At 35.4% G+C, this 18,549-nt stretch overlaps 2 protein-coding genes across 4 annotated transcripts in view; both read right to left on the minus strand.

Moving 5' to 3' along the window:
* The window catches only part of LOC133859440 (nicastrin), a 39,102-nt gene extending 36,788 nt beyond the window's left edge, over positions 1 to 2,314 (minus strand). The window contains exons 1-2 of one of the 2 annotated variants that reach the window (XM_062294847.1): positions 2,130 to 2,314; positions 52 to 165 (exon numbers count right to left, since the gene is read on the minus strand). In XM_062294847.1, coding sequence (XP_062150831.1) covers positions 52 to 165; positions 2,130 to 2,193 — 178 coding nt within the window. In that variant the 5' untranslated portion in view covers positions 2,194 to 2,314. The remainder of the gene's footprint in view (positions 1 to 51; positions 166 to 2,129) is intronic. The other variant, XM_062294849.1, reaches the window with a different exon arrangement.
* A 2,590-nt stretch (positions 2,315 to 4,904) lies between these two features.
* On the minus strand, positions 4,905 to 18,425 carry LOC133860943 (tRNA threonylcarbamoyladenosine dehydratase). Of its 2 annotated transcripts, none has more exons than XM_062296623.1 (11): positions 18,273 to 18,424; positions 17,615 to 17,658; positions 16,769 to 16,883; positions 15,329 to 15,476; positions 13,718 to 13,930; positions 9,121 to 9,255; positions 8,727 to 8,861; positions 8,332 to 8,547; positions 7,515 to 7,639; positions 6,701 to 6,758; positions 4,905 to 5,203 (listed from the first exon to the last, which is right to left on the minus strand). In XM_062296623.1, the coding sequence occupies exons 1-11, from the start codon at positions 18,362 to 18,364 to the stop codon at positions 5,090 to 5,092; spliced, it is 1,395 nt and encodes a 464-aa protein (XP_062152607.1). In that variant the 5' UTR covers positions 18,365 to 18,424; the 3' UTR covers positions 4,905 to 5,089. The 2 variants fall into 2 exon arrangements, with proteins under 2 accessions (XP_062152607.1, XP_062152608.1); XM_062296624.1 differs by lacking the exon at positions 4,905 to 5,203 and adding an exon at positions 6,247 to 6,424 and having other exon boundaries at positions 18,273 to 18,425.
* Between the last annotated feature and the right edge of the window lie 124 nt (positions 18,426 to 18,549).

Raw genomic sequence — 18,549 nt, forward strand, 5'->3', positions numbered from 1 at the left:
ATATTATGTTTCATGAAATACACCACTGAGAAAGCCTATCCAGAAACTTACTTGAACATCCAATCACCCCAGAAAGATTGAGCAGTCGTACACAAGGATATCCATCAATGACCTTGTACATTGCCTTTTGAAGATCAGGAACTGACTCCATAGAGTCCAACTGTCCTGAAGTTCCAAAAATTAAGAACAATATAAATTCAAGAACATGTGAATCAGCTATACAAAATTGGATGAGAGAGAGAAGAGAAAGGTGTAAACAGTTTAGTTACAAGAAAGGGTGAAAGAAACACAATAAGCATAGGTATAAATATACACATAAAAAGTTAATCTTGTAGATTGTGATGGACTTCCTTCATTTTTCAAATGCATGGCAGTACTAGTTAATTAAAGCCTACATACATTATTTTTATCTAAAAGAAAAACAATTCAAACACTACTTTAAACTAGCGTGCCATTGACCAAAATAAAACAAATAAATCCAAACCAATATTCAACTCAAACTCAACTAAGTCTTAATCCCAAATATCTACCCAAAGTAATTTTTTTTTGTAAGTAATAATAAATTTGAGGGATAAATATACTTTAGCCCCCTAAACTAACAACCATTTTTTATTTAGCCCTATGAACTGACATGTGTGACACTTAGATATATCAAACTGCCACTTTGTTGCAACTTAAACCCATCCGTTAATCTTTACCGTTATGTTGGAGAGAAAATCAAATTTGACCAAAATCTTTCGAAAATACCCTTATTTTGACCATTGAAAAACCAAAATTACCCTTTGTAATTATTAATTGGTAGGAAAAGACTTATTTTTTTTTTTTAAGAACAAATAGTCCTTGGCCTCGTTTAGTTCGCGGAAGCGGAATGGCCTTTCCATTAGGAAAAGGAATAGCTATTCCTGGGAATAGAAGGTGCTGGAATGGAATGGTTATTCCTATTCTTTTGTTTGATAATAACTCACACATTTTAATTGTAATTCAAAAAAAAAAATACTAAGAAAACCCTACATTATATTATTATTATTATTTTTTAAAAAAAAAAAACCAAAAAAAAATAAAATTGAAATAAACTGGTGGGTGGCCGGCCACCGTTGAACCGGAGGTGGCCGCAGCCATCACCGAGTGGCCTTCAGGGGTGGCTTGATGTACTCTGGGGGTAGCCAGCAACCCCCGACGAGAACTACAGGTCACCCCCAACTACTTCGGGGGTGGTGCGACCACCCCTGGCCCTCCACAGTGGCTGGCCGACCACCCCAATGGGTGGTTGGCCAACCAATTTGGGATATAGTTTTTCTTTTTTAATAAAAAAAAAAAGATTTGAAAGAAAATAAAAAATGAGTTTTTTTTTTGTTTTGAAAAATGTAGTATTTACCCCAAAGAATAGCTATTCCTCTCATTTTTTAGAGGAATCTATTCCTCTCCGTAAGGGAATAGCTATTCTATTGAATAGACCCCTACCAAACTAAAGAATAGTTATTCCTATAAAATAGTCATTTCATTCCAGGGGCCTATTCCGAAAAACCAAACGGGGCCTTAGATTTTTTTTTTTCTTTTTTTAAAATTTGTAATCCAAAATAACTTCAAATCCTTAACAATCATATGCTCCAAAATGCACCAGATGATACCCATGCTAATGCTATAACCCAAACTCATAGGTAAAAGAGTGAACCAGATCAAGATTAAAACTGTACCTGCAACCCTACAACACACAGATCCGCAAAGCAAATACATATAGACACGTACATACATACATGTGCGTGTCTTTGTGCAACATTTGTAATCCAGCATGAGAATAAGAAACTGATCAAATTAAGTTGTAATAACATGCTCATCAACTCCATTTGGCTGCTAATGAGAAATTTAACTCTTAGGATCTTTCGTCGTTTTAGGAGCTGAGAAATAAAAAGCCGCCACTTATTGAACTGGTTTTTCAATTCTATTTCCTACTTTATCCTTTTTCCCGTTCAATCCAGACTCTTTTCTTTTCTTCCTCCATTTTCCCAGCCACCAAACGGAGGGTTAAGTAAAAAATTGGTTCTTCCTAATCAATCAAAAGCATCGAAGCAAAGAGATTGTAGTAATCACAAAAGACGTAGAGAATCACAGAAACTGAGAAGAGAACTAACCGGAGAAAGAGAGGCGAAGATGAAAGTTGAAGAGAAAAAGAAGACAAAGAAACATGGTGGCCATGGCCTGCTACTCCTTTCGATTAGAATTTAGGTTAGTGAAAGGCCTCGTGAAGCCCTATACCATGGCTCTCCCTTTGCACTTTGCAGGTTCAGCTCTCTTTCTCTCTGTGTCTCTGGCGTTTGCCCCTTCGATCTTTCTGCAATTTGAAAGACTTTTTGGCTGACCCAATGTGGAAACGGGTCGGGTTGGTCGTTCGTTAGTTAGCTACAGGGTACGACACGATTTGGCTATACCAAATGTTTTGGGAAAAAGATCCTTTCAAGTTTCAAGCGGTCATTTTAATTAAAACAAAATAAATTAAAACAAAGTTAGTTAGTCTGTCGGCCTTGATGTAATAAATGAGTATAAATAATAATATTATTTATAATTAAAATAGAAAGAAAATGAAGATGAACCAATACTAGCATGATATTCCCAACATCCTTATGTAGATTATGCAAATTTAGATATATATATATATATATATTAAATCAGTTAATCCTCTTCATTCAAGTATGAAATGAATCTTCTAATATTAAGTACAGTTTAAAAAATTGTCAATGAGCTATATGATTTTAAGAGACATGTTATTTACATAACTCTAATACAACAATTACACGACAATGCTGATATGTCTATTACTCAACTTCAAAATTTGAACCTCGCCTGCCAAACTATTGTATGTTGACAACCAATTACAGTTTATTTCTTAATCGGCTTATTTGATGAAACAAAAAGTAAAACTTTTTGCCTTGCCTAACCATATTTTTGGATCCAAGTGATCAAATCAATCTCTGGTTCTTTAAATAGACAACTACGCTAACACTCACCAAATTATAACTCAATTTGTAAGGTCTTTTTAAACTTTCAATTTTTGTAGTGTATTTTGCTTACAGTGTCCTTCACCGCAATCTAAAAGGACAAAAATATCATGTACAAGATTAAAAAAAATAAAAAATAAAAAATAAAAATGTAGAAAAAACAAAAACAATAAAAAGGAAAAAATATCAAAAAAAAGAATAAAAGAAACGAATAACACAAGTTTTTTTTGTCATTTGGAACATGAAGACATTGCAACTTCTTTCGTAGTTAAGCAGAGTACATTACAAACATTAAGGCCTCGTTTGGTTTGCGGAATGTCTATTCCATTAGGAAAAGGAATAACTATTCATGGGAATAGATGAAGGTGGAATGGAATAACTATTCCTATTCTTATGTTTCGTTGTAACGGTGGAATAGAACATTGCATATGTATTCTTTTGTTTGGTACAGTGCAATACATTGATAAATGGAATCATATTATAATCAAATTTTCTAAAATACCCTTATAATACAAATATAATTTATATTCTTGAGGACATTTTTTTTTCTTTATTCAAGAAACATAAACAATCATACTATGACCTTCTTTTTCTTTTTTTTTTCTTTTTTTTTTTCTTTTTTTTTTTTAATTTCATAGAGTTCATGGCTTCTTTTTTTTTTTTTTTTTTTCATATACAATTACGCTACAAAATGATTTATAAGGAAAAAAAAAAAAAAAAAAAAAAAAAAAAAAACACACACACACACACACACACATAATCATCATATCACCATCATAAAAAAAATAAAAAAATAGATCATCTGCAAAGCCCTTTTATTTTATTCTTTTTTATTTGTTTTCCAGCAACAAACATTCATTCTTTGCTTACAAAGTAAAATGATTTATAAGAGAAAAAAAAAAAAAAAAACAAAAAACAAAAAAAAAAAAAAACATAATCATCATAAAAAAATAAATCATCTACAAATCCCTTTTTATTTTATTATTTTTTATTTGTTTTTCAGTAACAAACATTCGTTCTTTGCTTACAAAGTTTTTCTCAAACCTCCGCAAGGCAATTGGAGTCCCCCCGATATTAAGAAGTACTCGTTTTGCTACGTCTAAGTGCATTCTGTAGGCTAAATCATAGGAGGAGGAAAAAAAAAAAAAAAAAGAAGAAGAAGAAAGACTACCCCACAACAAATTAAGTTGGGTTGAGAAACAGAGAGAGGGGGATGAGAATATAATTGCAGAGATGGAGAAAGATATTGATGGTGCACTTGAGTGATGAATTTTTGAAATCAAAATTAAATTCTTATTTTGTTTGCGAATTTTGAAATTTGACTTTCTAGAAAATATTGAATAAAATATAATTGTTTATAAAAAGTTGAATAAAATATAATTTGTTTTTTAAAAAGTTGAATAAAATATGATTTATTTCTGAAAAAAGTAGAATCAGAATTATATTTTATTGTCAAAATTTCGTATCAAAACACACCATGAGTTGAGAAACAGAGAGAGAGAGGGCGATAAGAGACTTGGGTGTTGAGAAGGTTGGGGATTTTGGGCAAAAGACGAATTTAATTTATTCCCATAGGAAAGGAATAGACATTCCACTCCTTTTTGAGTGGAATACCTATTCCTCTTTGTAAGGGAATAGCTATTCCGTGGGAATAACTATTCCCTTAAATAATATACAACCAAACAAAAGAATAGCTATTCCGTAGGAATAGCTTTTCCTTTCCATGGGTCTAATCCGCAAACCAAACGAGGCCTAAAGGTTTGGGAAACTGAGACAATACAAATTGAGTTGTAATTTGAAGGGGTAAAGTGTAGTTTTCCCACGAAATAAGCATCAGAACACCGTCACGAAGACAATTTCCAGGCACTAGATGGAAGATCCAAAAAATAAGAAAAGAAAAATGAAAATAAATTTCTATTTTGACCTCCTAAAAATTTGGATTTGAATCACTCTTTAAAATATACGCTAAAATCACTTCATATTCAACATGTTCCTAAAGCTATAACATATTGCTGTGAAGTGGGGTGAATTGGTGAAGGATTGAGCCCTCCACACCAAAAACACTAAAAGGGCAAAAAATAAAAGTTCCAGCATGGTTACAACAGACCAAAGTCCAGTTCAGCTCGCGTCAGTACAGATGTTACTCTCCAGAAAAATTCTGGTTCATTTTCTTTGATATCATCAAGTGTCCTCAGCTCGTGCTCATCTGCCTAATTAAAAAAAAAATGCACAAAAGATTAGGGAGGAAAAAATATGTACATAATGTGATAGAAACTGCCAAAAGCCGGCTGGCATAAAAGATTCACACTATAATGAGCATAACAATGTAATATTTCCAACATTGGCAATTAAATTTAGTTGATCACCACGGTTCACGTATAGATGAATGATACTCATCCAATAAGGCTGACGTGGCACTCAAAATCAATCATTGAATTTATTTTTATTTAATAAGGATTAATCCAAAAATTAGTTTGGAGTGCCAAAAATTATAATACCTAGCATTTTTCAAACAATAATCATCACATTTAATTATAATATCTAGCATTTTTCAAACAATAATGATAGGTATCTATCTCTACATGGAAAACATTTTGAGCAGAATAAAAATGTAATAAAAAATTATTAAAAGTTATAGAACAGTATAGTAAGATAAGTACAAAAAACTAAGATAATTGTAACATAGTGAAAAACTGGATAAAGACATTGAAGGTCTAAGAAGTTCAAATAACTCTATATTTAAAGCAGGTAGCTAAAGGAGAGAAATACTTTTATCTAAAAACTAAACTTCAACTTTCTTAGGTAGAAAGGTAAGAACATTCCCATTACTTGGTATTTGCACAGAATTCTCACCGTAGTAATATCATAGTGATCTTTATCAATCTAAGATATGAGCAAGCAAAATACTTGCAGTCAGCCACAAAGGAAGCATATAAATAAAATGTTTTCCAGTTATCTTGATTAAAGTTGTTATTCAGTAAGAGTAATTCAGATTAGTTGAAGAGTGTTAAAGTATTGATTAAGTGATCATATGAAGCTAGTGGAACATTCATGATAATTATTCCTCGCTATACAATCAACCATCAAATATTAAATGGATTGTCGAAGGAGAAGGTTTAATTGAGAAATTTTTTAGGTAAAGGCATTTTCGCCAAAAAAAAAAAAAGAAAAAAAAAAAGAGAACTCAGTGTCTCGGAGGTCAAGCTAACAAATAGGAAAATTAGTGAAGAACAAGAAAAAAGTTGACCGTACAATTTCTCAAAGATAAAACACTACCTTGAGAAACCCCAAAATAAAATTATGACATTTTTGTTAGAAAATGGGTAGCAGGCAAATGATACTCATTTAAATCCAAATGCCATACAATAGTAAAAGGAATGGGTCCATTGATCATGCTTATCTTGGCATAAGCCATCTGCTTTTGGAGCACCCTAAAAATAAAGACCATGTATTAGCGCGTAAGCACCTGTGAATTTCAACAGTTCATTGGGGCTTTCAACTTTTATCTTTCCAAAAAGATAAATCTTGATATATGAAGTGACAAGAGAAACAATTGCAAGAAAAATGCAACTAGAACAAGCATTTCTCCTTTTTTTGGATCTGTAGCGACTAGCATTATGTTCCTTTGAATCAAAGCCAAAGTTACATACTCTCCCATATTATGAGCATTCACTCAATTGATAGAAAGTCAATTAAATGGTAGATACCTCTCTAAACTTTAACAGTATTAAGTTTGACACAGATGATGGCTTTGCCCGATCCCACCTGAAGAAATGATGGAACCAAGCACAAATGTCAGTGACAAAAATCCATGTTCATGATCAAGGCAACATCAATTTTGATAAGAGAGATAAGACAACATGACATACATGGTACACATGGCGAAAGTAACTGGGTTTAGACAATCATAGTTCAGAAAACCATTTCAAATAATTTTATAGATTAATATAGCTATTGCTCTTGAAAATATATGTACTTGCTGCATTAATACTCTAGATCAAATAATTTGAGAAAGATTGCTTTAAGTACGCTGCAATTTAGGAAAAACTACCTAAGATTGTTAGAGGATGTACATAAAGAAATAAACTGTACCAAACTGTTCAAGAGATGCAATAGGATTCAAAATCAAGGTGCCACAAGGACTAGGAGAATCTTAGAAAAACAGGACCAAGGGAAAGACAAAAAGGAACAGAGCTAAGGCAGTGACAGAAGACATGACAAACAATGAATGAACAGAAGAAATGGCCCCGATAAGAGTGAATAGCAGGAAAGAAGTGGTCAAGCTAATCCTAATTGAGATATTAGGCTCTGGTTGCTGACTTGCTATGTATTTCAGACATCAAAAGACCAATTTTATAACTTCAGTACAGTATTTTTTGACTTTTTCTGCCACCCCTAGGACTGAACCAACCCCACCATTTTAACACCTAAGCCAAGGCCCAGAAGTATCACTAAAGCAACCAACTGTTTGGAAAGCATGAATGCCAAATGGTCAATCATATCTAAGAATGCAACCTCTACCTCACAAGCATTAACTCATTAACAGACCGCCACATTCCACGTCCGACATCTTTTGCAGACTGCTCCCTCGCACTTCGTCCATGCCACAACTCTTTTGCAATGTACATCACTTCTTCAACATCTACCTATACAAATGGCAATAGATTACATAAAATTGACAACTGACAAGGTTAAAAGACTTTCCCATAAACTAAAATTTTGTTATCTAGCATATGGTGGCATCATTGTTCTCATTTGTATAGGAAGCTAAACTCTTTTTATTTTTATTTTTTATTTTATGAATGTATAGGAAGCTAAATTCATTCAACCTAATACTTGTAACCTTTTCTTCTTGCTATCAAGTCCTTAGGAAATTCCTACAAGAGGTATCCAAAAATAAAAAATAAAAAATTGATAGAATCCATGTTTACTAATTGACTTCTTATTAGCACTTAACTTTCTGCTAATAGTCTTTTGATTAAATGGTATCTCCTCCCACCTTAAATAAAAGGGGGAAGGTGAGGTCATGGATTCGTACAAGTGGATGAAATGTATCTACCAGTGATAAAAGATAAACAGAACAAACATATTTTATATGTTAGAATAAGGGGAGAGAGAGAGAGAGAGAGAGGGGGGGGGGGGGGGGGGGGGGGGAGGCTCCCTAACCCAAGTGCAGATGATGTATAGAAGAATAAAACCTTAATCACCCTCTCATCATTTTCAATAGAACTAAGGAAAGAAACTCAATAGAGGTCACATCTGCTCCAGAGAACCTACAGAAAAGTAATGGTAAAAGAGCCATCTTTTAATAAAAAACTAATCAAGGGAAACTTCATACCTGGACTTCCATGGCTGTGCCATACAATGACTCCTCATGCTCAATAAGGCGTTGATGAAGCATCCTGTAATGATCCATGTCCAAATTTACCACAGGCTCTGTTTGAACTTGCACCCCTGCTAGTTGTGTCACAACATAGGAGGCCATAACCTGTCCGAAAATTGCAGGGATGGTACCCAGAACAGGTATTATGCGAACCCTAAACCCTGGTACTATCTGATGTCAAGATAAGAAGTTAGAATTTCTATAAGTAGGGAATATAAATTTTCTTTTACAATATTTACATTGGGTCTGTTTTATATTATTTGGACAAATAAGCCTAATTATCAGAATTTTTGAGAGTACTTATTAGAAAAAGCAACAAATACTTAAAACCAACGAGTAAAGATCCGCACTTGATAGTCTGAGGGATTTTCTTCTTCTCCACCAGGTCCCTTAAATGGAAGCAGTTTTGCCTTAGGTTTCTCTAGTGAAAACACAACAGGAATGCCACCGTCAATGCCATAATCTTTCCTTAGTCGGTGTCTCACCTGAAAAGAAGAATGTTTGGAAAAAGGACTTGTATGTTCAATGCCTGAAATAAGACCAACCAAAAAGTATGTCTACCTCACATAGCAAACAAATGAAGGCAAAAGTAAGTTTCATGTCAATATGGAAATACATTGACATAAATTTTGTACAATTTAGAAATGGGCATATGTTTTGCAAAAGCACAATTAGAAAGAGAAGCATAATCAAAACTGTTGAGCAGTTCAAAATTTGTTAATAAGAAGAAGCAAAAATCATTACAGCTCGAGATAGTGGGTCATTTGTTGACTCTTTCAAATCCGCAATGCGTATTCTTGTTGGATCAGCTCGTGCACCAGCTCCTGTAGCAGATAGCACCTTCAGACCCCTACGTACACATGCAGCAAGAAGTGCCACCTATTACATATAACAAATCAAAGGGATTTAAACTTCATTAACATCACAGTTTTTAGTCGGAATACAGAAGTAAATAATAATGACAGGGGTGGCTGGAGCAAAATCTTCTGGCTTGTCTAGAGACTCATTAGTTTCAGCTGCAAACCAAATTTTGTAGATAACGTCTAACATCCTGCTCACATCATACTCATATGCATCTCAGCCATTCTTGCAAGTATGACCTCCCCAACAGATCAATTCACCAAAAAAAAGAAATGAAGGAAGAACCACAGAAAAGAAGTGATATCAACATCTAAGGATGCAATAGATAATTTTTGTGTGTACCATAAGTTCATTTAGTCATCAAATTTGTACATTTTCTCACACTCATGTTGCAAATAGCATCATATGATATTGGATCAAATTATCATACAAAGCACATGCATAAATATACAAATACCTATTCTACAAGAGTATGGGTGTCAGATGTGGGGGTGTGTCTAAGAGTCTAACTCTCGTAATACTCGAAACTTGGGACACTAGGACAAGGATTCAAAATTGTATATGGGTATGCAGACATGATATATGTGTAATTACAAAATCATATTATTCAAATGAAAACACCTTAATATATGTGTAACCATTTTATTCATCAATCCACCAATTAAAAAGTACGAAACTTTACTTTATTTTTTTTTTATAAGTAATTTAAAATTCAATAAAAAGCGCAGAGGGGCGCAACCCTAATACACGGGAAGTATACAAGAGAGCCCCTAAACGGGAGGAACAACTAATAAATTAAGAAAGTCTACAAAAGTAGAAACACCTAGGTGGCAAAGATGGGGTGCTATCCATAGATATAGCATGTTAAGAAGACGCTTCCTTAATACTACCATTGCAGTCTCGACATCTTAAAAAAGCCTCGTATTCCGCTCCCTCCAAATGCTCCACAACACACAGTGAGGAACTAAACGCCAAACATTTTTTGCTAGGCCATGCCCTCGAGAAGCACCCCACGTAGTCAACAAACCCAGCACCGATTGTGGCATGACCCATTCAATTCCAAATAAAGAAAACATAAAACTCCAAAGCTCACGGGCGGTGTCTCAATGAAGTAACAGATGATCAATAGACTCCCCCTTCTTTTTACACATACAACACCACTCAATAACCACAATATTCCTCTTTCGCAGATTGTCATGAGTTAAAATTTTACCTAAAGCTGCAGACCATACAAAGAACGCCACCCTTGTCGGAGCCTTAGCACACCATATATTCTTCCACGGGAAAGATAGACCTTCTTTCCTACTAAGTGCTTTATAATATGACCTTACTTCAAAATAGCTCCTTGTAGAGAGGTTCCAAACTAACTTGTCACCCTCTCCTTGTCGAATCGAAGTGGAGTACAACCGCTCGAAGAAAGAGAGCACCATCTCCATCTCCCAGTCCTGGAGTTGCCGCGTAAAGAGAACATTCCAATGAATATTGCCATTATGAACCGCCATATTATCTACCACCATTGCCGCTTTGTTCCTCACAAGACTATACAGAACTGGAAAACAAAGCTTCAAAGGTCTCTCCCCACACCACCGATCATGCCAGAAACTGATATATGACCCATCCCCTACCACAAACCGAACATAATTGCAAAACTTCTCCCACCCTTTCCTGATATATTTCCAAACCCCTACTCCATAGGAACCCAACACCTCAATAGAGCACCACCCACCCTTTAGGCTCCCAAATTTGGCGTCAATCACCAAACGCCATAAAGCCTCTCTCTCCCTACCATATCTCCACAACCATTTACCCAAAAGAGCTTGGTTAAACTGGCTGAGGTTGTGAACTCCCAACCCACCTGAATGCAACGGAGTACAAATCCTGTTCCATTTCACTAAATGAAATTTGGCCTCATCCCCTATGCCACCCCATAGGAAATCCCTCTGGATTTTTTCAAAACGGTTAGCCACCCTCAAAGGAATAGGGAACAGTGACAAGAGATACGTGGGGAGATTGGACAGCGTGCTCTTAATAAGAGTCAACCGTCCGCCCTTTGACAAATACATACGCTTCCTTTCCATTTTCTCAACCACCCCTTTCCAAGTAAGAACGGACTTGTAAGAGGCACCCAAAGGCATACCCAAATACGTCATAGGCAAAGATCCAACCCAACAACCGATAAGATGGGCCAACCCTTCAACATCCTCCACCTCACCAATAGGAACAATTTCTGATTTTCTTAAATTGATCCTTAATCCCGAAACTGCCTCAAAACAAAGAAAAATGCACCTCAGATGTCGAATTTGTTCTTCTTGCGCTCCACAAAAAATCAACGTATCATCAGCAAACAATAAATGATTCACTACTATTGCCTCTGACTCTCTATGTCCCACAGTAAAACCTGTCATCGAACCCTGCTCCACCGCAGCAGCCAGCATCTGGCTCAAAGCCTCCATAACCACCACAAATAATAAAGGCGACAGAGGATCACCTTGTCGCAACCCGTGAGAGCTAGTAAAGAAACCCGCCGGAGTTCCATTGACAAGGATGGAGAATCTCACCGTAGAGATACAAAAACGAATCCAAGCTCTCCATTTCTCCCCAAAGCCACAACGTTGTAATAAGTAAAGTAAGAAGTCCCAATTCACATGATCATAGGCCTTTTCCAAATCCAACTTACACAACAACCCAGAATCCCCTGAACGGATTTGACTATCCACACATTCATTAGCAATAAGCACTGAATCCAAGATTTGTCGACCACCAATGAACGCATTTTGGGTGTTTGAAATAATCTTACCCAAAACTGATTTAAACCTGTTCGCAAGGACTTAGGAAATAATCTTGTAAATTCCCCCAATAAGACTGATAGGTCGAAAGTCACTCACATCCACAGCATCATTCTTCTTTGGAATCAGAGAGACAAAAGTAGCATTGAAACTCTTTTCAAACTTGCCTCGAGAGTGAAAATCTGCAAAAACAGCCATAATGTCATGCTTTAAGATATCCCAACACTTCTGAAAAAAAGCCATAGTGAAACCGTCGGGGCCCGGAGCCTTGTCTCCATTGAAATCTCTGATGACATCCCACACCTCCTTCTCCTCAAACCCTCTCTCTAGCCAGCTACTCTCATCTTCATCAATTGAAAGAAAGGAAAGGCCCTCTACCCTTGGCCGCCAAGAACAATTCTCAACATACAAGTTTTTGTAAAATTGAACTATATGCTCCTGAATCTCCCTTGGATTATTGGAGATTTCACCATCTATACTTATAGAGTCCACTTGATTAAATTTGCGACGCGAGTTGGCCATCCTGTGAAAAAATTTTGTGTTCTTGTCCCCCTCCTTCAACCACAAGGCTCTAGATTTTATATTTATTTCCTTCTAATTTATACTTTTTGTTTTTAGCCTGGCATGGTGGGCAACTAAAATTTTTATATTTGTTTTACGTAAATGTTGAAACTCTATCTCCTTTACCAACCATCTAAATTCAGGTTTAGATAAAATTTTTATTGTTTAAGCCACATTAGATTTAACTAGGAATAAGACTCAACAACCAAAAGAAAGTCCTATCAGGCTTTATAATTTTATTAAGATGGTGATTAGTGATGGGGAGGATGGAGATTTTTGAGATGAGGAGGATGGAGAGTTTCCGTACCCTTTGGGTGATTTTCCCCCTGCCACCCTTTTAAATTGGGCTTTGTTGGGGATGAAAGGATCAAAGACTTAATAGAGGATACCCCTCGGAAGTTTAAGGGTAGAAGGGAGCTTCTAAATTTGGAATGTTCCATTAACTATGATGCAAAGGGAGCATCTAGGCGTGGGAAAGGCAAGGCTCACTCTTGATAGCGTTTAAGGGTTTTGGGCTTTGTTGTCTTGTGGGCCTTTTGGGTTGGTTGGGTTGTGGGTGCTTTTGCTGTTTCTTGGGTTTTGGGCTTGTGGGAGCTCCTTGTGTATACAGACTATGTACTTAAGGGAGTCTTACGCATTTTCTATAAAGTTTTTCATTGCTTATAAAAAAAAAGTTTTGAATACAATAGAGTTGACTAAACTTGACCTTCACGTTTATAGTGTAAATGCCATAAATATCCACAAAATATCTTGTGGCAACTAATAGGTATGAGGAAAAATAGGTCATACTAAAATCCATTACATTCTGCTGTACATTCCCAAAGACACAATTCGACCCACTGCCTCCAAAAGCAAGGGCAATGTTCTTAATGTTAACCTATTAAGGTATTGATTCAAATGACTTTAAGACCTCATGTAGCCACGACTATGACAACATATCCACAGCTCAAAGGACCTTCTTTCATATAAAACTACAAATCAGATGGTCTTATTTTCTACCTTTTTTTTCTTGTTATTTGGGAAAAGGACCAGAAACAATCATCAAATTATTTTAGTATTCAACAGTTGTAATTCTGGTGCAGGTAAAAAGGTAATTCATGACAAGTCAGCCAAAGCATATGCAAGAAAGTTACCTTGGTATCAATGTTGTCAATGCAGTCCAAAACAAAGTCAGGGTTGCCTGAAAGAATTTCTTCTTCAGAAGATGAATCATATAATAGCACTCTTGCATCTATATGGCACTCTGGGAAGATAGACAGGAAATGCTCTTTGAGGCACTGGGCTTTTGGAATGCCAACATCTGCTCTTGTTGCAACAGCGTGTCGGTTAAGTGATGAAAGTGATACCTTCTCATGTAATTTATGAATGAGTACATGTATCTTAAGAAGATAATTAAGGAAATTCTAATCAATGTAAATTTGGAAGCAAAATTCAGTAATCTTTCTATCTTTGCTATCACAAACAGCCTCATACTATTACTAACATGCTTAAGAATTAAGAGAGACTATCGTGTCCACAGCAAAAAAAATAAAAAATCAATATAATTACTGAAAAGTCATTAAAAGTAAAGAGCTTAATTGAACCACAGTGGGTCATAAGTCAAAAAGAAACTGATCATTCGGTTAATGAAAGCAATCATCATCAAAAAGTTATATTTGGTTGGTAGGCTTGAACAACTTCGGCCATATATCAAATTTTTGGTCAAGTTTCATCTTCCAAAATCCAAACAGTGTAGAAAGTGCAATAAAGGTATGATATGGAAATAACCCATTCCATAAAATTTCTACAATATTTCAACTGAGGATATTAAGGTATTTGTGCTTAAAAATAAGGTTCTGTGAAATTCTTCCCTCTGTTCTTCTGTTCAGAAGGTAACAGAAACAAAGGAACATGAAAGTGCTTCTTTTCTTCTTTGATAAGTGAGTGGTCCCAAGGGAGCGGGGGAGAGGAGGGGAGAAGAAATGTGAAAGTGTTCCCAAGAAAGAATTTAGACAAGGTGGAGTAAACTCTTAGCTCTTCTCTTCAGCTGAGTAGCTTAAAATACAAAGAACATGAATCCCAAACAAAGAGGTCAATCGAAGTAATTTAAAGTCCACTTCATGTTAAACTATGACCACTAATAAGGTGAAAGATCATGGATCTCATAGAGTACCACATTTTCTTTACCATCATAAGTAAATTATCAAACAGTTCAATACATTTCTGTAATACTCTATTACTTTCTAGTGTAGGTATCAAAGATCCATGTCCTATTGCTATGTGTTTTTCTTGTAAACTTTTTGTGTATTTGCGTTGCACTTTCGCTTTTAATGATATTTTGATTACTTATAAATAAAAAAAAAAAAAAAAAAAAAAAAAAGAAAGAGGAAAGAAAAGAAAAAGAAAGAAAGAAAGATCCATGTCCTATTGCCAAGCTGGATGATGGATACACAGCAAACCACCATCTGACACCATATGCATTTATTAAGAACAAAAACCAGTGACTTTAAATCTCATCAATTACATTAAGATTTCAGTAGTGGGATATCATTTCAAATGTGTATAAATTAATGTAAAAATAAACTAAAGGAAAGCAAAAGATATGTGGATTGACCACATGCTAGGCAATCCAACACAAAGGGTATGGTTCCAAAAGCTGTATAAGCCAAAGAAACTAGGTGACATATTGTAGAGGTATAAAACACGATAAGAGAAAACAAACCAAAAACCAAGAGAGACACGGAAAAAGTCATCACAGAATATACCTGGTCAAAGTCCACAAGGAGAAGCCTACCAACCCCTGATCTTAAAAGCATAGATGCAGCATGACTGCCAACCCCTCCAAGACCAATGACCAGAACATAGGATGCAGTCACTTTCTGTTGAGACTCAAGGCCAAAGAATTGAATGTTCCTAATGATAGAAGAAAAATAACAACTTTAATTATACCAACTACATCAAAATACACTAAAAAAATCAGAGGGTATGTTTGGTACACTGGAATGATGATTACTTAGGAATATGAATAGATATTACTAGAAATAAATGGAATGACCATTCCTATTCATTTGTTTGGTGATAACACAGGAATGACCAAATTTCTTCACTGGAATTGAATCAAATTTCCTAAAATACCAAACTCTAAAAATTATTTCCCTTGGGGGTGGGCGGCCACCCATGGGGAATATTTTTTTTTTTTGGTTCCCAAAAAAAAAAAAAGGTTTTTTGGGAAAATGCTATTCCATCCTTGGGGGAATAGCTATTCCCAGTAATGATACACAACGAAATAACAGAATGTCTATTCCATCCCTTTTTTGGAGAATAGCTATTCCCAGTAATGATACGCAACAAAATAACAGAATGGCTATTCAATCCCTGGGTCCATTCCTGCGTACCAAAAGTAACCAAATAGATTTCATAACACCCCTAACCCCTGCACTCCAGGTCCCGCACACCATAAATAGACTCTTAGGCCTCAGCTGCATATAAGTATTGATATATTCTTCAACAGAATACACCCCGACATAATATACACACATATGAGCATAAAGAGTAAGATATTTTTTATGAGTAAATAAAGTAGTTCAAGATAAAGGGCAATGATCTGCTTTGCAAACAACCACCATTGACAAGTTGTAAAGGAATAAACTGGTCTGTCCATTTGTACGCATTGGCTTATCTCACTCCTAACCACCCTAGGCAATGCAAAGAACACATAATGAAAACTTCCAGGTAAGGGCTACAAAATAAATGCACTAAAAGGGGGTGCATTTACTTAAGATATATAGCAAAAGGTTCTAAAATTGCCAGCAATGATTTTTAATAGCAGACTATTTACAATTTGATCAACATACCTATCTTCTGTGCCCAAGTAAAATTGGTTAAAATAATGCAGACATGCTTGGCACGTAACATATGTAAGACATCTCTAACATGACAGCCAGGTAAACCAAATCTAGAAGCAGAAAGAGGCCAATGCTCTCGGTTATAACAAGCTTCATGCATGAAGGGCAGCATTATACGAAGAATGGAACTAAAAGATAACCTACTCTATTTAAGAAAAGCAATGGAACCTTTTTCTTTTTTTTTTGATGAATAAAAGCAATGAAACTATAATGGATGTATTGAAAGCTTGCTCTCATAAATCAGGTTGACCACATTATAGGGAAAAAAAATGTCAATTAACTTAGTGATACCACTAGTACCTGGTCAATTGTTCAGAAACTATCTCGTCTTTTAGAAGGTCTAAATCAGCCATCCCATGGTTCTGGTTCTCAGCAACCGTGTAGCTTTTATCATTTTCAGATATAAGTCCTTGACCTTCCATAAAATAAAAAGAAATATAGAATACAGTTTATTAGCCACTGAAATCACAAATCAAGCCCGTATAACGAAAATAAAACCAACTAGTTATTATTGACATAAAAAGCCAGCATATTTAGGCCTTGGCACTATCTGTGAAGGTTGGGGGGATGGTTTAAGACATGCCAGTATGCCACCCCACCTAGCTCCTGAGTAAGGGTACATTCACCAAGTAAATTTGAACGAGAGCATCTTCAAGTCATCATTTGGTAACTGCAGTCTACCCAGCAAAACTAAAAGCGCGAGACAGTATAAGTCAGCGAACAAGTTGAAAAGTTTCAACTATATTACGTGTATTTTAGCATTCCACCGCAAGTTACTATCATTGCTGCCTGAAGCAGCACCAAGAAATACAGAGAACATTGGAACTCTAAAAATTTCATAAGTGAACAAGACATTATTATACTCACCAAATTTTGGCAACCATTAATGATGTAATTATAAGATCTAGAATTTTACATCTTCATATTCTATTTCTACTCAGTAATTTTCCCATCAAATAAGACACTACGCAATAGTCTTAGAATCTAACATAGCAGGGATCATAACAGAGATTGCAGATCTTATTAAAACATTCAGAGATAGTACCCTTAGGCAACCCATCATAGTGCAAAAGTCTTGAGCAATATTTTTTTCTCCAAATTTTATCAATCATATACAAAATATTTTTTTCTCAGATGATCACTTACCATTAATTTTAATCGACTTTTCCATGCATTGCCTTGCGCCTTGTCTGCAAAGATACATAATTAATACCACTACAGTACAACCATTTTAAGCCAAAGTAATAACAATCAACATATTTAAATATCTTAATTTTTCTCTAATTTTGGTGGCCTGTTTGGTTTTTCGAAGTTCAATGTTCTGAATAGCAATGGTTTTAGAAACAGGGAAAGATAGACTACAAAAAGCAAAGACTGTGGATAGTTTTTTTTTCTTCCTGTAATTTTGCTTTCTTTCAAAGATTAACAGTAAAACTCAAGGGAACCAAAAAGTTTTATTAGGCCTGAAGGTTTTGCTCTAAGAGAAATAATTTTTTATTTTTTTTTAAAAAGAATCTCATTTCTTTACTTCTTCCTACATTTTCTGAGTGATCAAACAAAGCAGATAAGTACCTCTGCGAAACTATATTTCTCGACAACAAAATTTAAAATTGAAAAGCTGTAAGAGTAACCATACGTTTCGTTGTCGAGGAAACTGAAGGAAAGAAAAAAGAAAAACAAGTTTTATTTTCTTTTCCTACGTTTTCTCGGTAACCAAATAGAGCGTGATTGTATGGTGAATACCAGGGAAATGAAAAGAGTCAGAATTGAAAATGGCAGGGAAGCGGAAACAGAAACGACTCGCCTTGGAAGAAGCTTAAGAAGTAAGACTGTAGAAACAGAGCCCAAAAGAATTCCAGCTCCCACCAAGGCCAAGCATTTCGCTCTCTCCTCCATTTTTCCCTTTCTTTTCCTTTCCTTTTCTCCGGTCCCAAACAGAGACGAAGGTTTTGAAAGTAGGGGTTTTGTGTTCGGTATTGTGCACGCGGCATTGGGCCGTGGGAGGACACCAAGACGACGTCGTTTTGAAATGTGAAAAAAAAAAAAAAACACCAAAACGACGTCGTTTTGACACCCTGCAA

The sequence above is a fragment of the Alnus glutinosa genome, chromosome 2, assembly GCF_958979055.1.
Source record: "Alnus glutinosa chromosome 2, dhAlnGlut1.1, whole genome shotgun sequence".
Classification (NCBI taxonomy): Eukaryota; Viridiplantae; Streptophyta; class Magnoliopsida; order Fagales; family Betulaceae; genus Alnus; species Alnus glutinosa.

Coding starts and splice junctions, on each gene's coding strand:
- LOC133860943 (XM_062296623.1), bottom strand. CDS start 18,364: ATGGAGGAGAGAGCGAAATGCTTGGCCTTGGTGGGAGCTGGAATTCTT. Junction 16,884..17,614: donor AAAGTCGATTAAAATTAATG/GTAAGTGATCAT, acceptor ATTTTATGGAAG/GTCAAGGACTTATATCTGAA. Junction 7,640..8,331: donor GCACAGCCATGGAAGTCCAG/GTATGAAGTTTC, acceptor CCATTTGTATAG/GTAGATGTTGAAGAAGTGAT.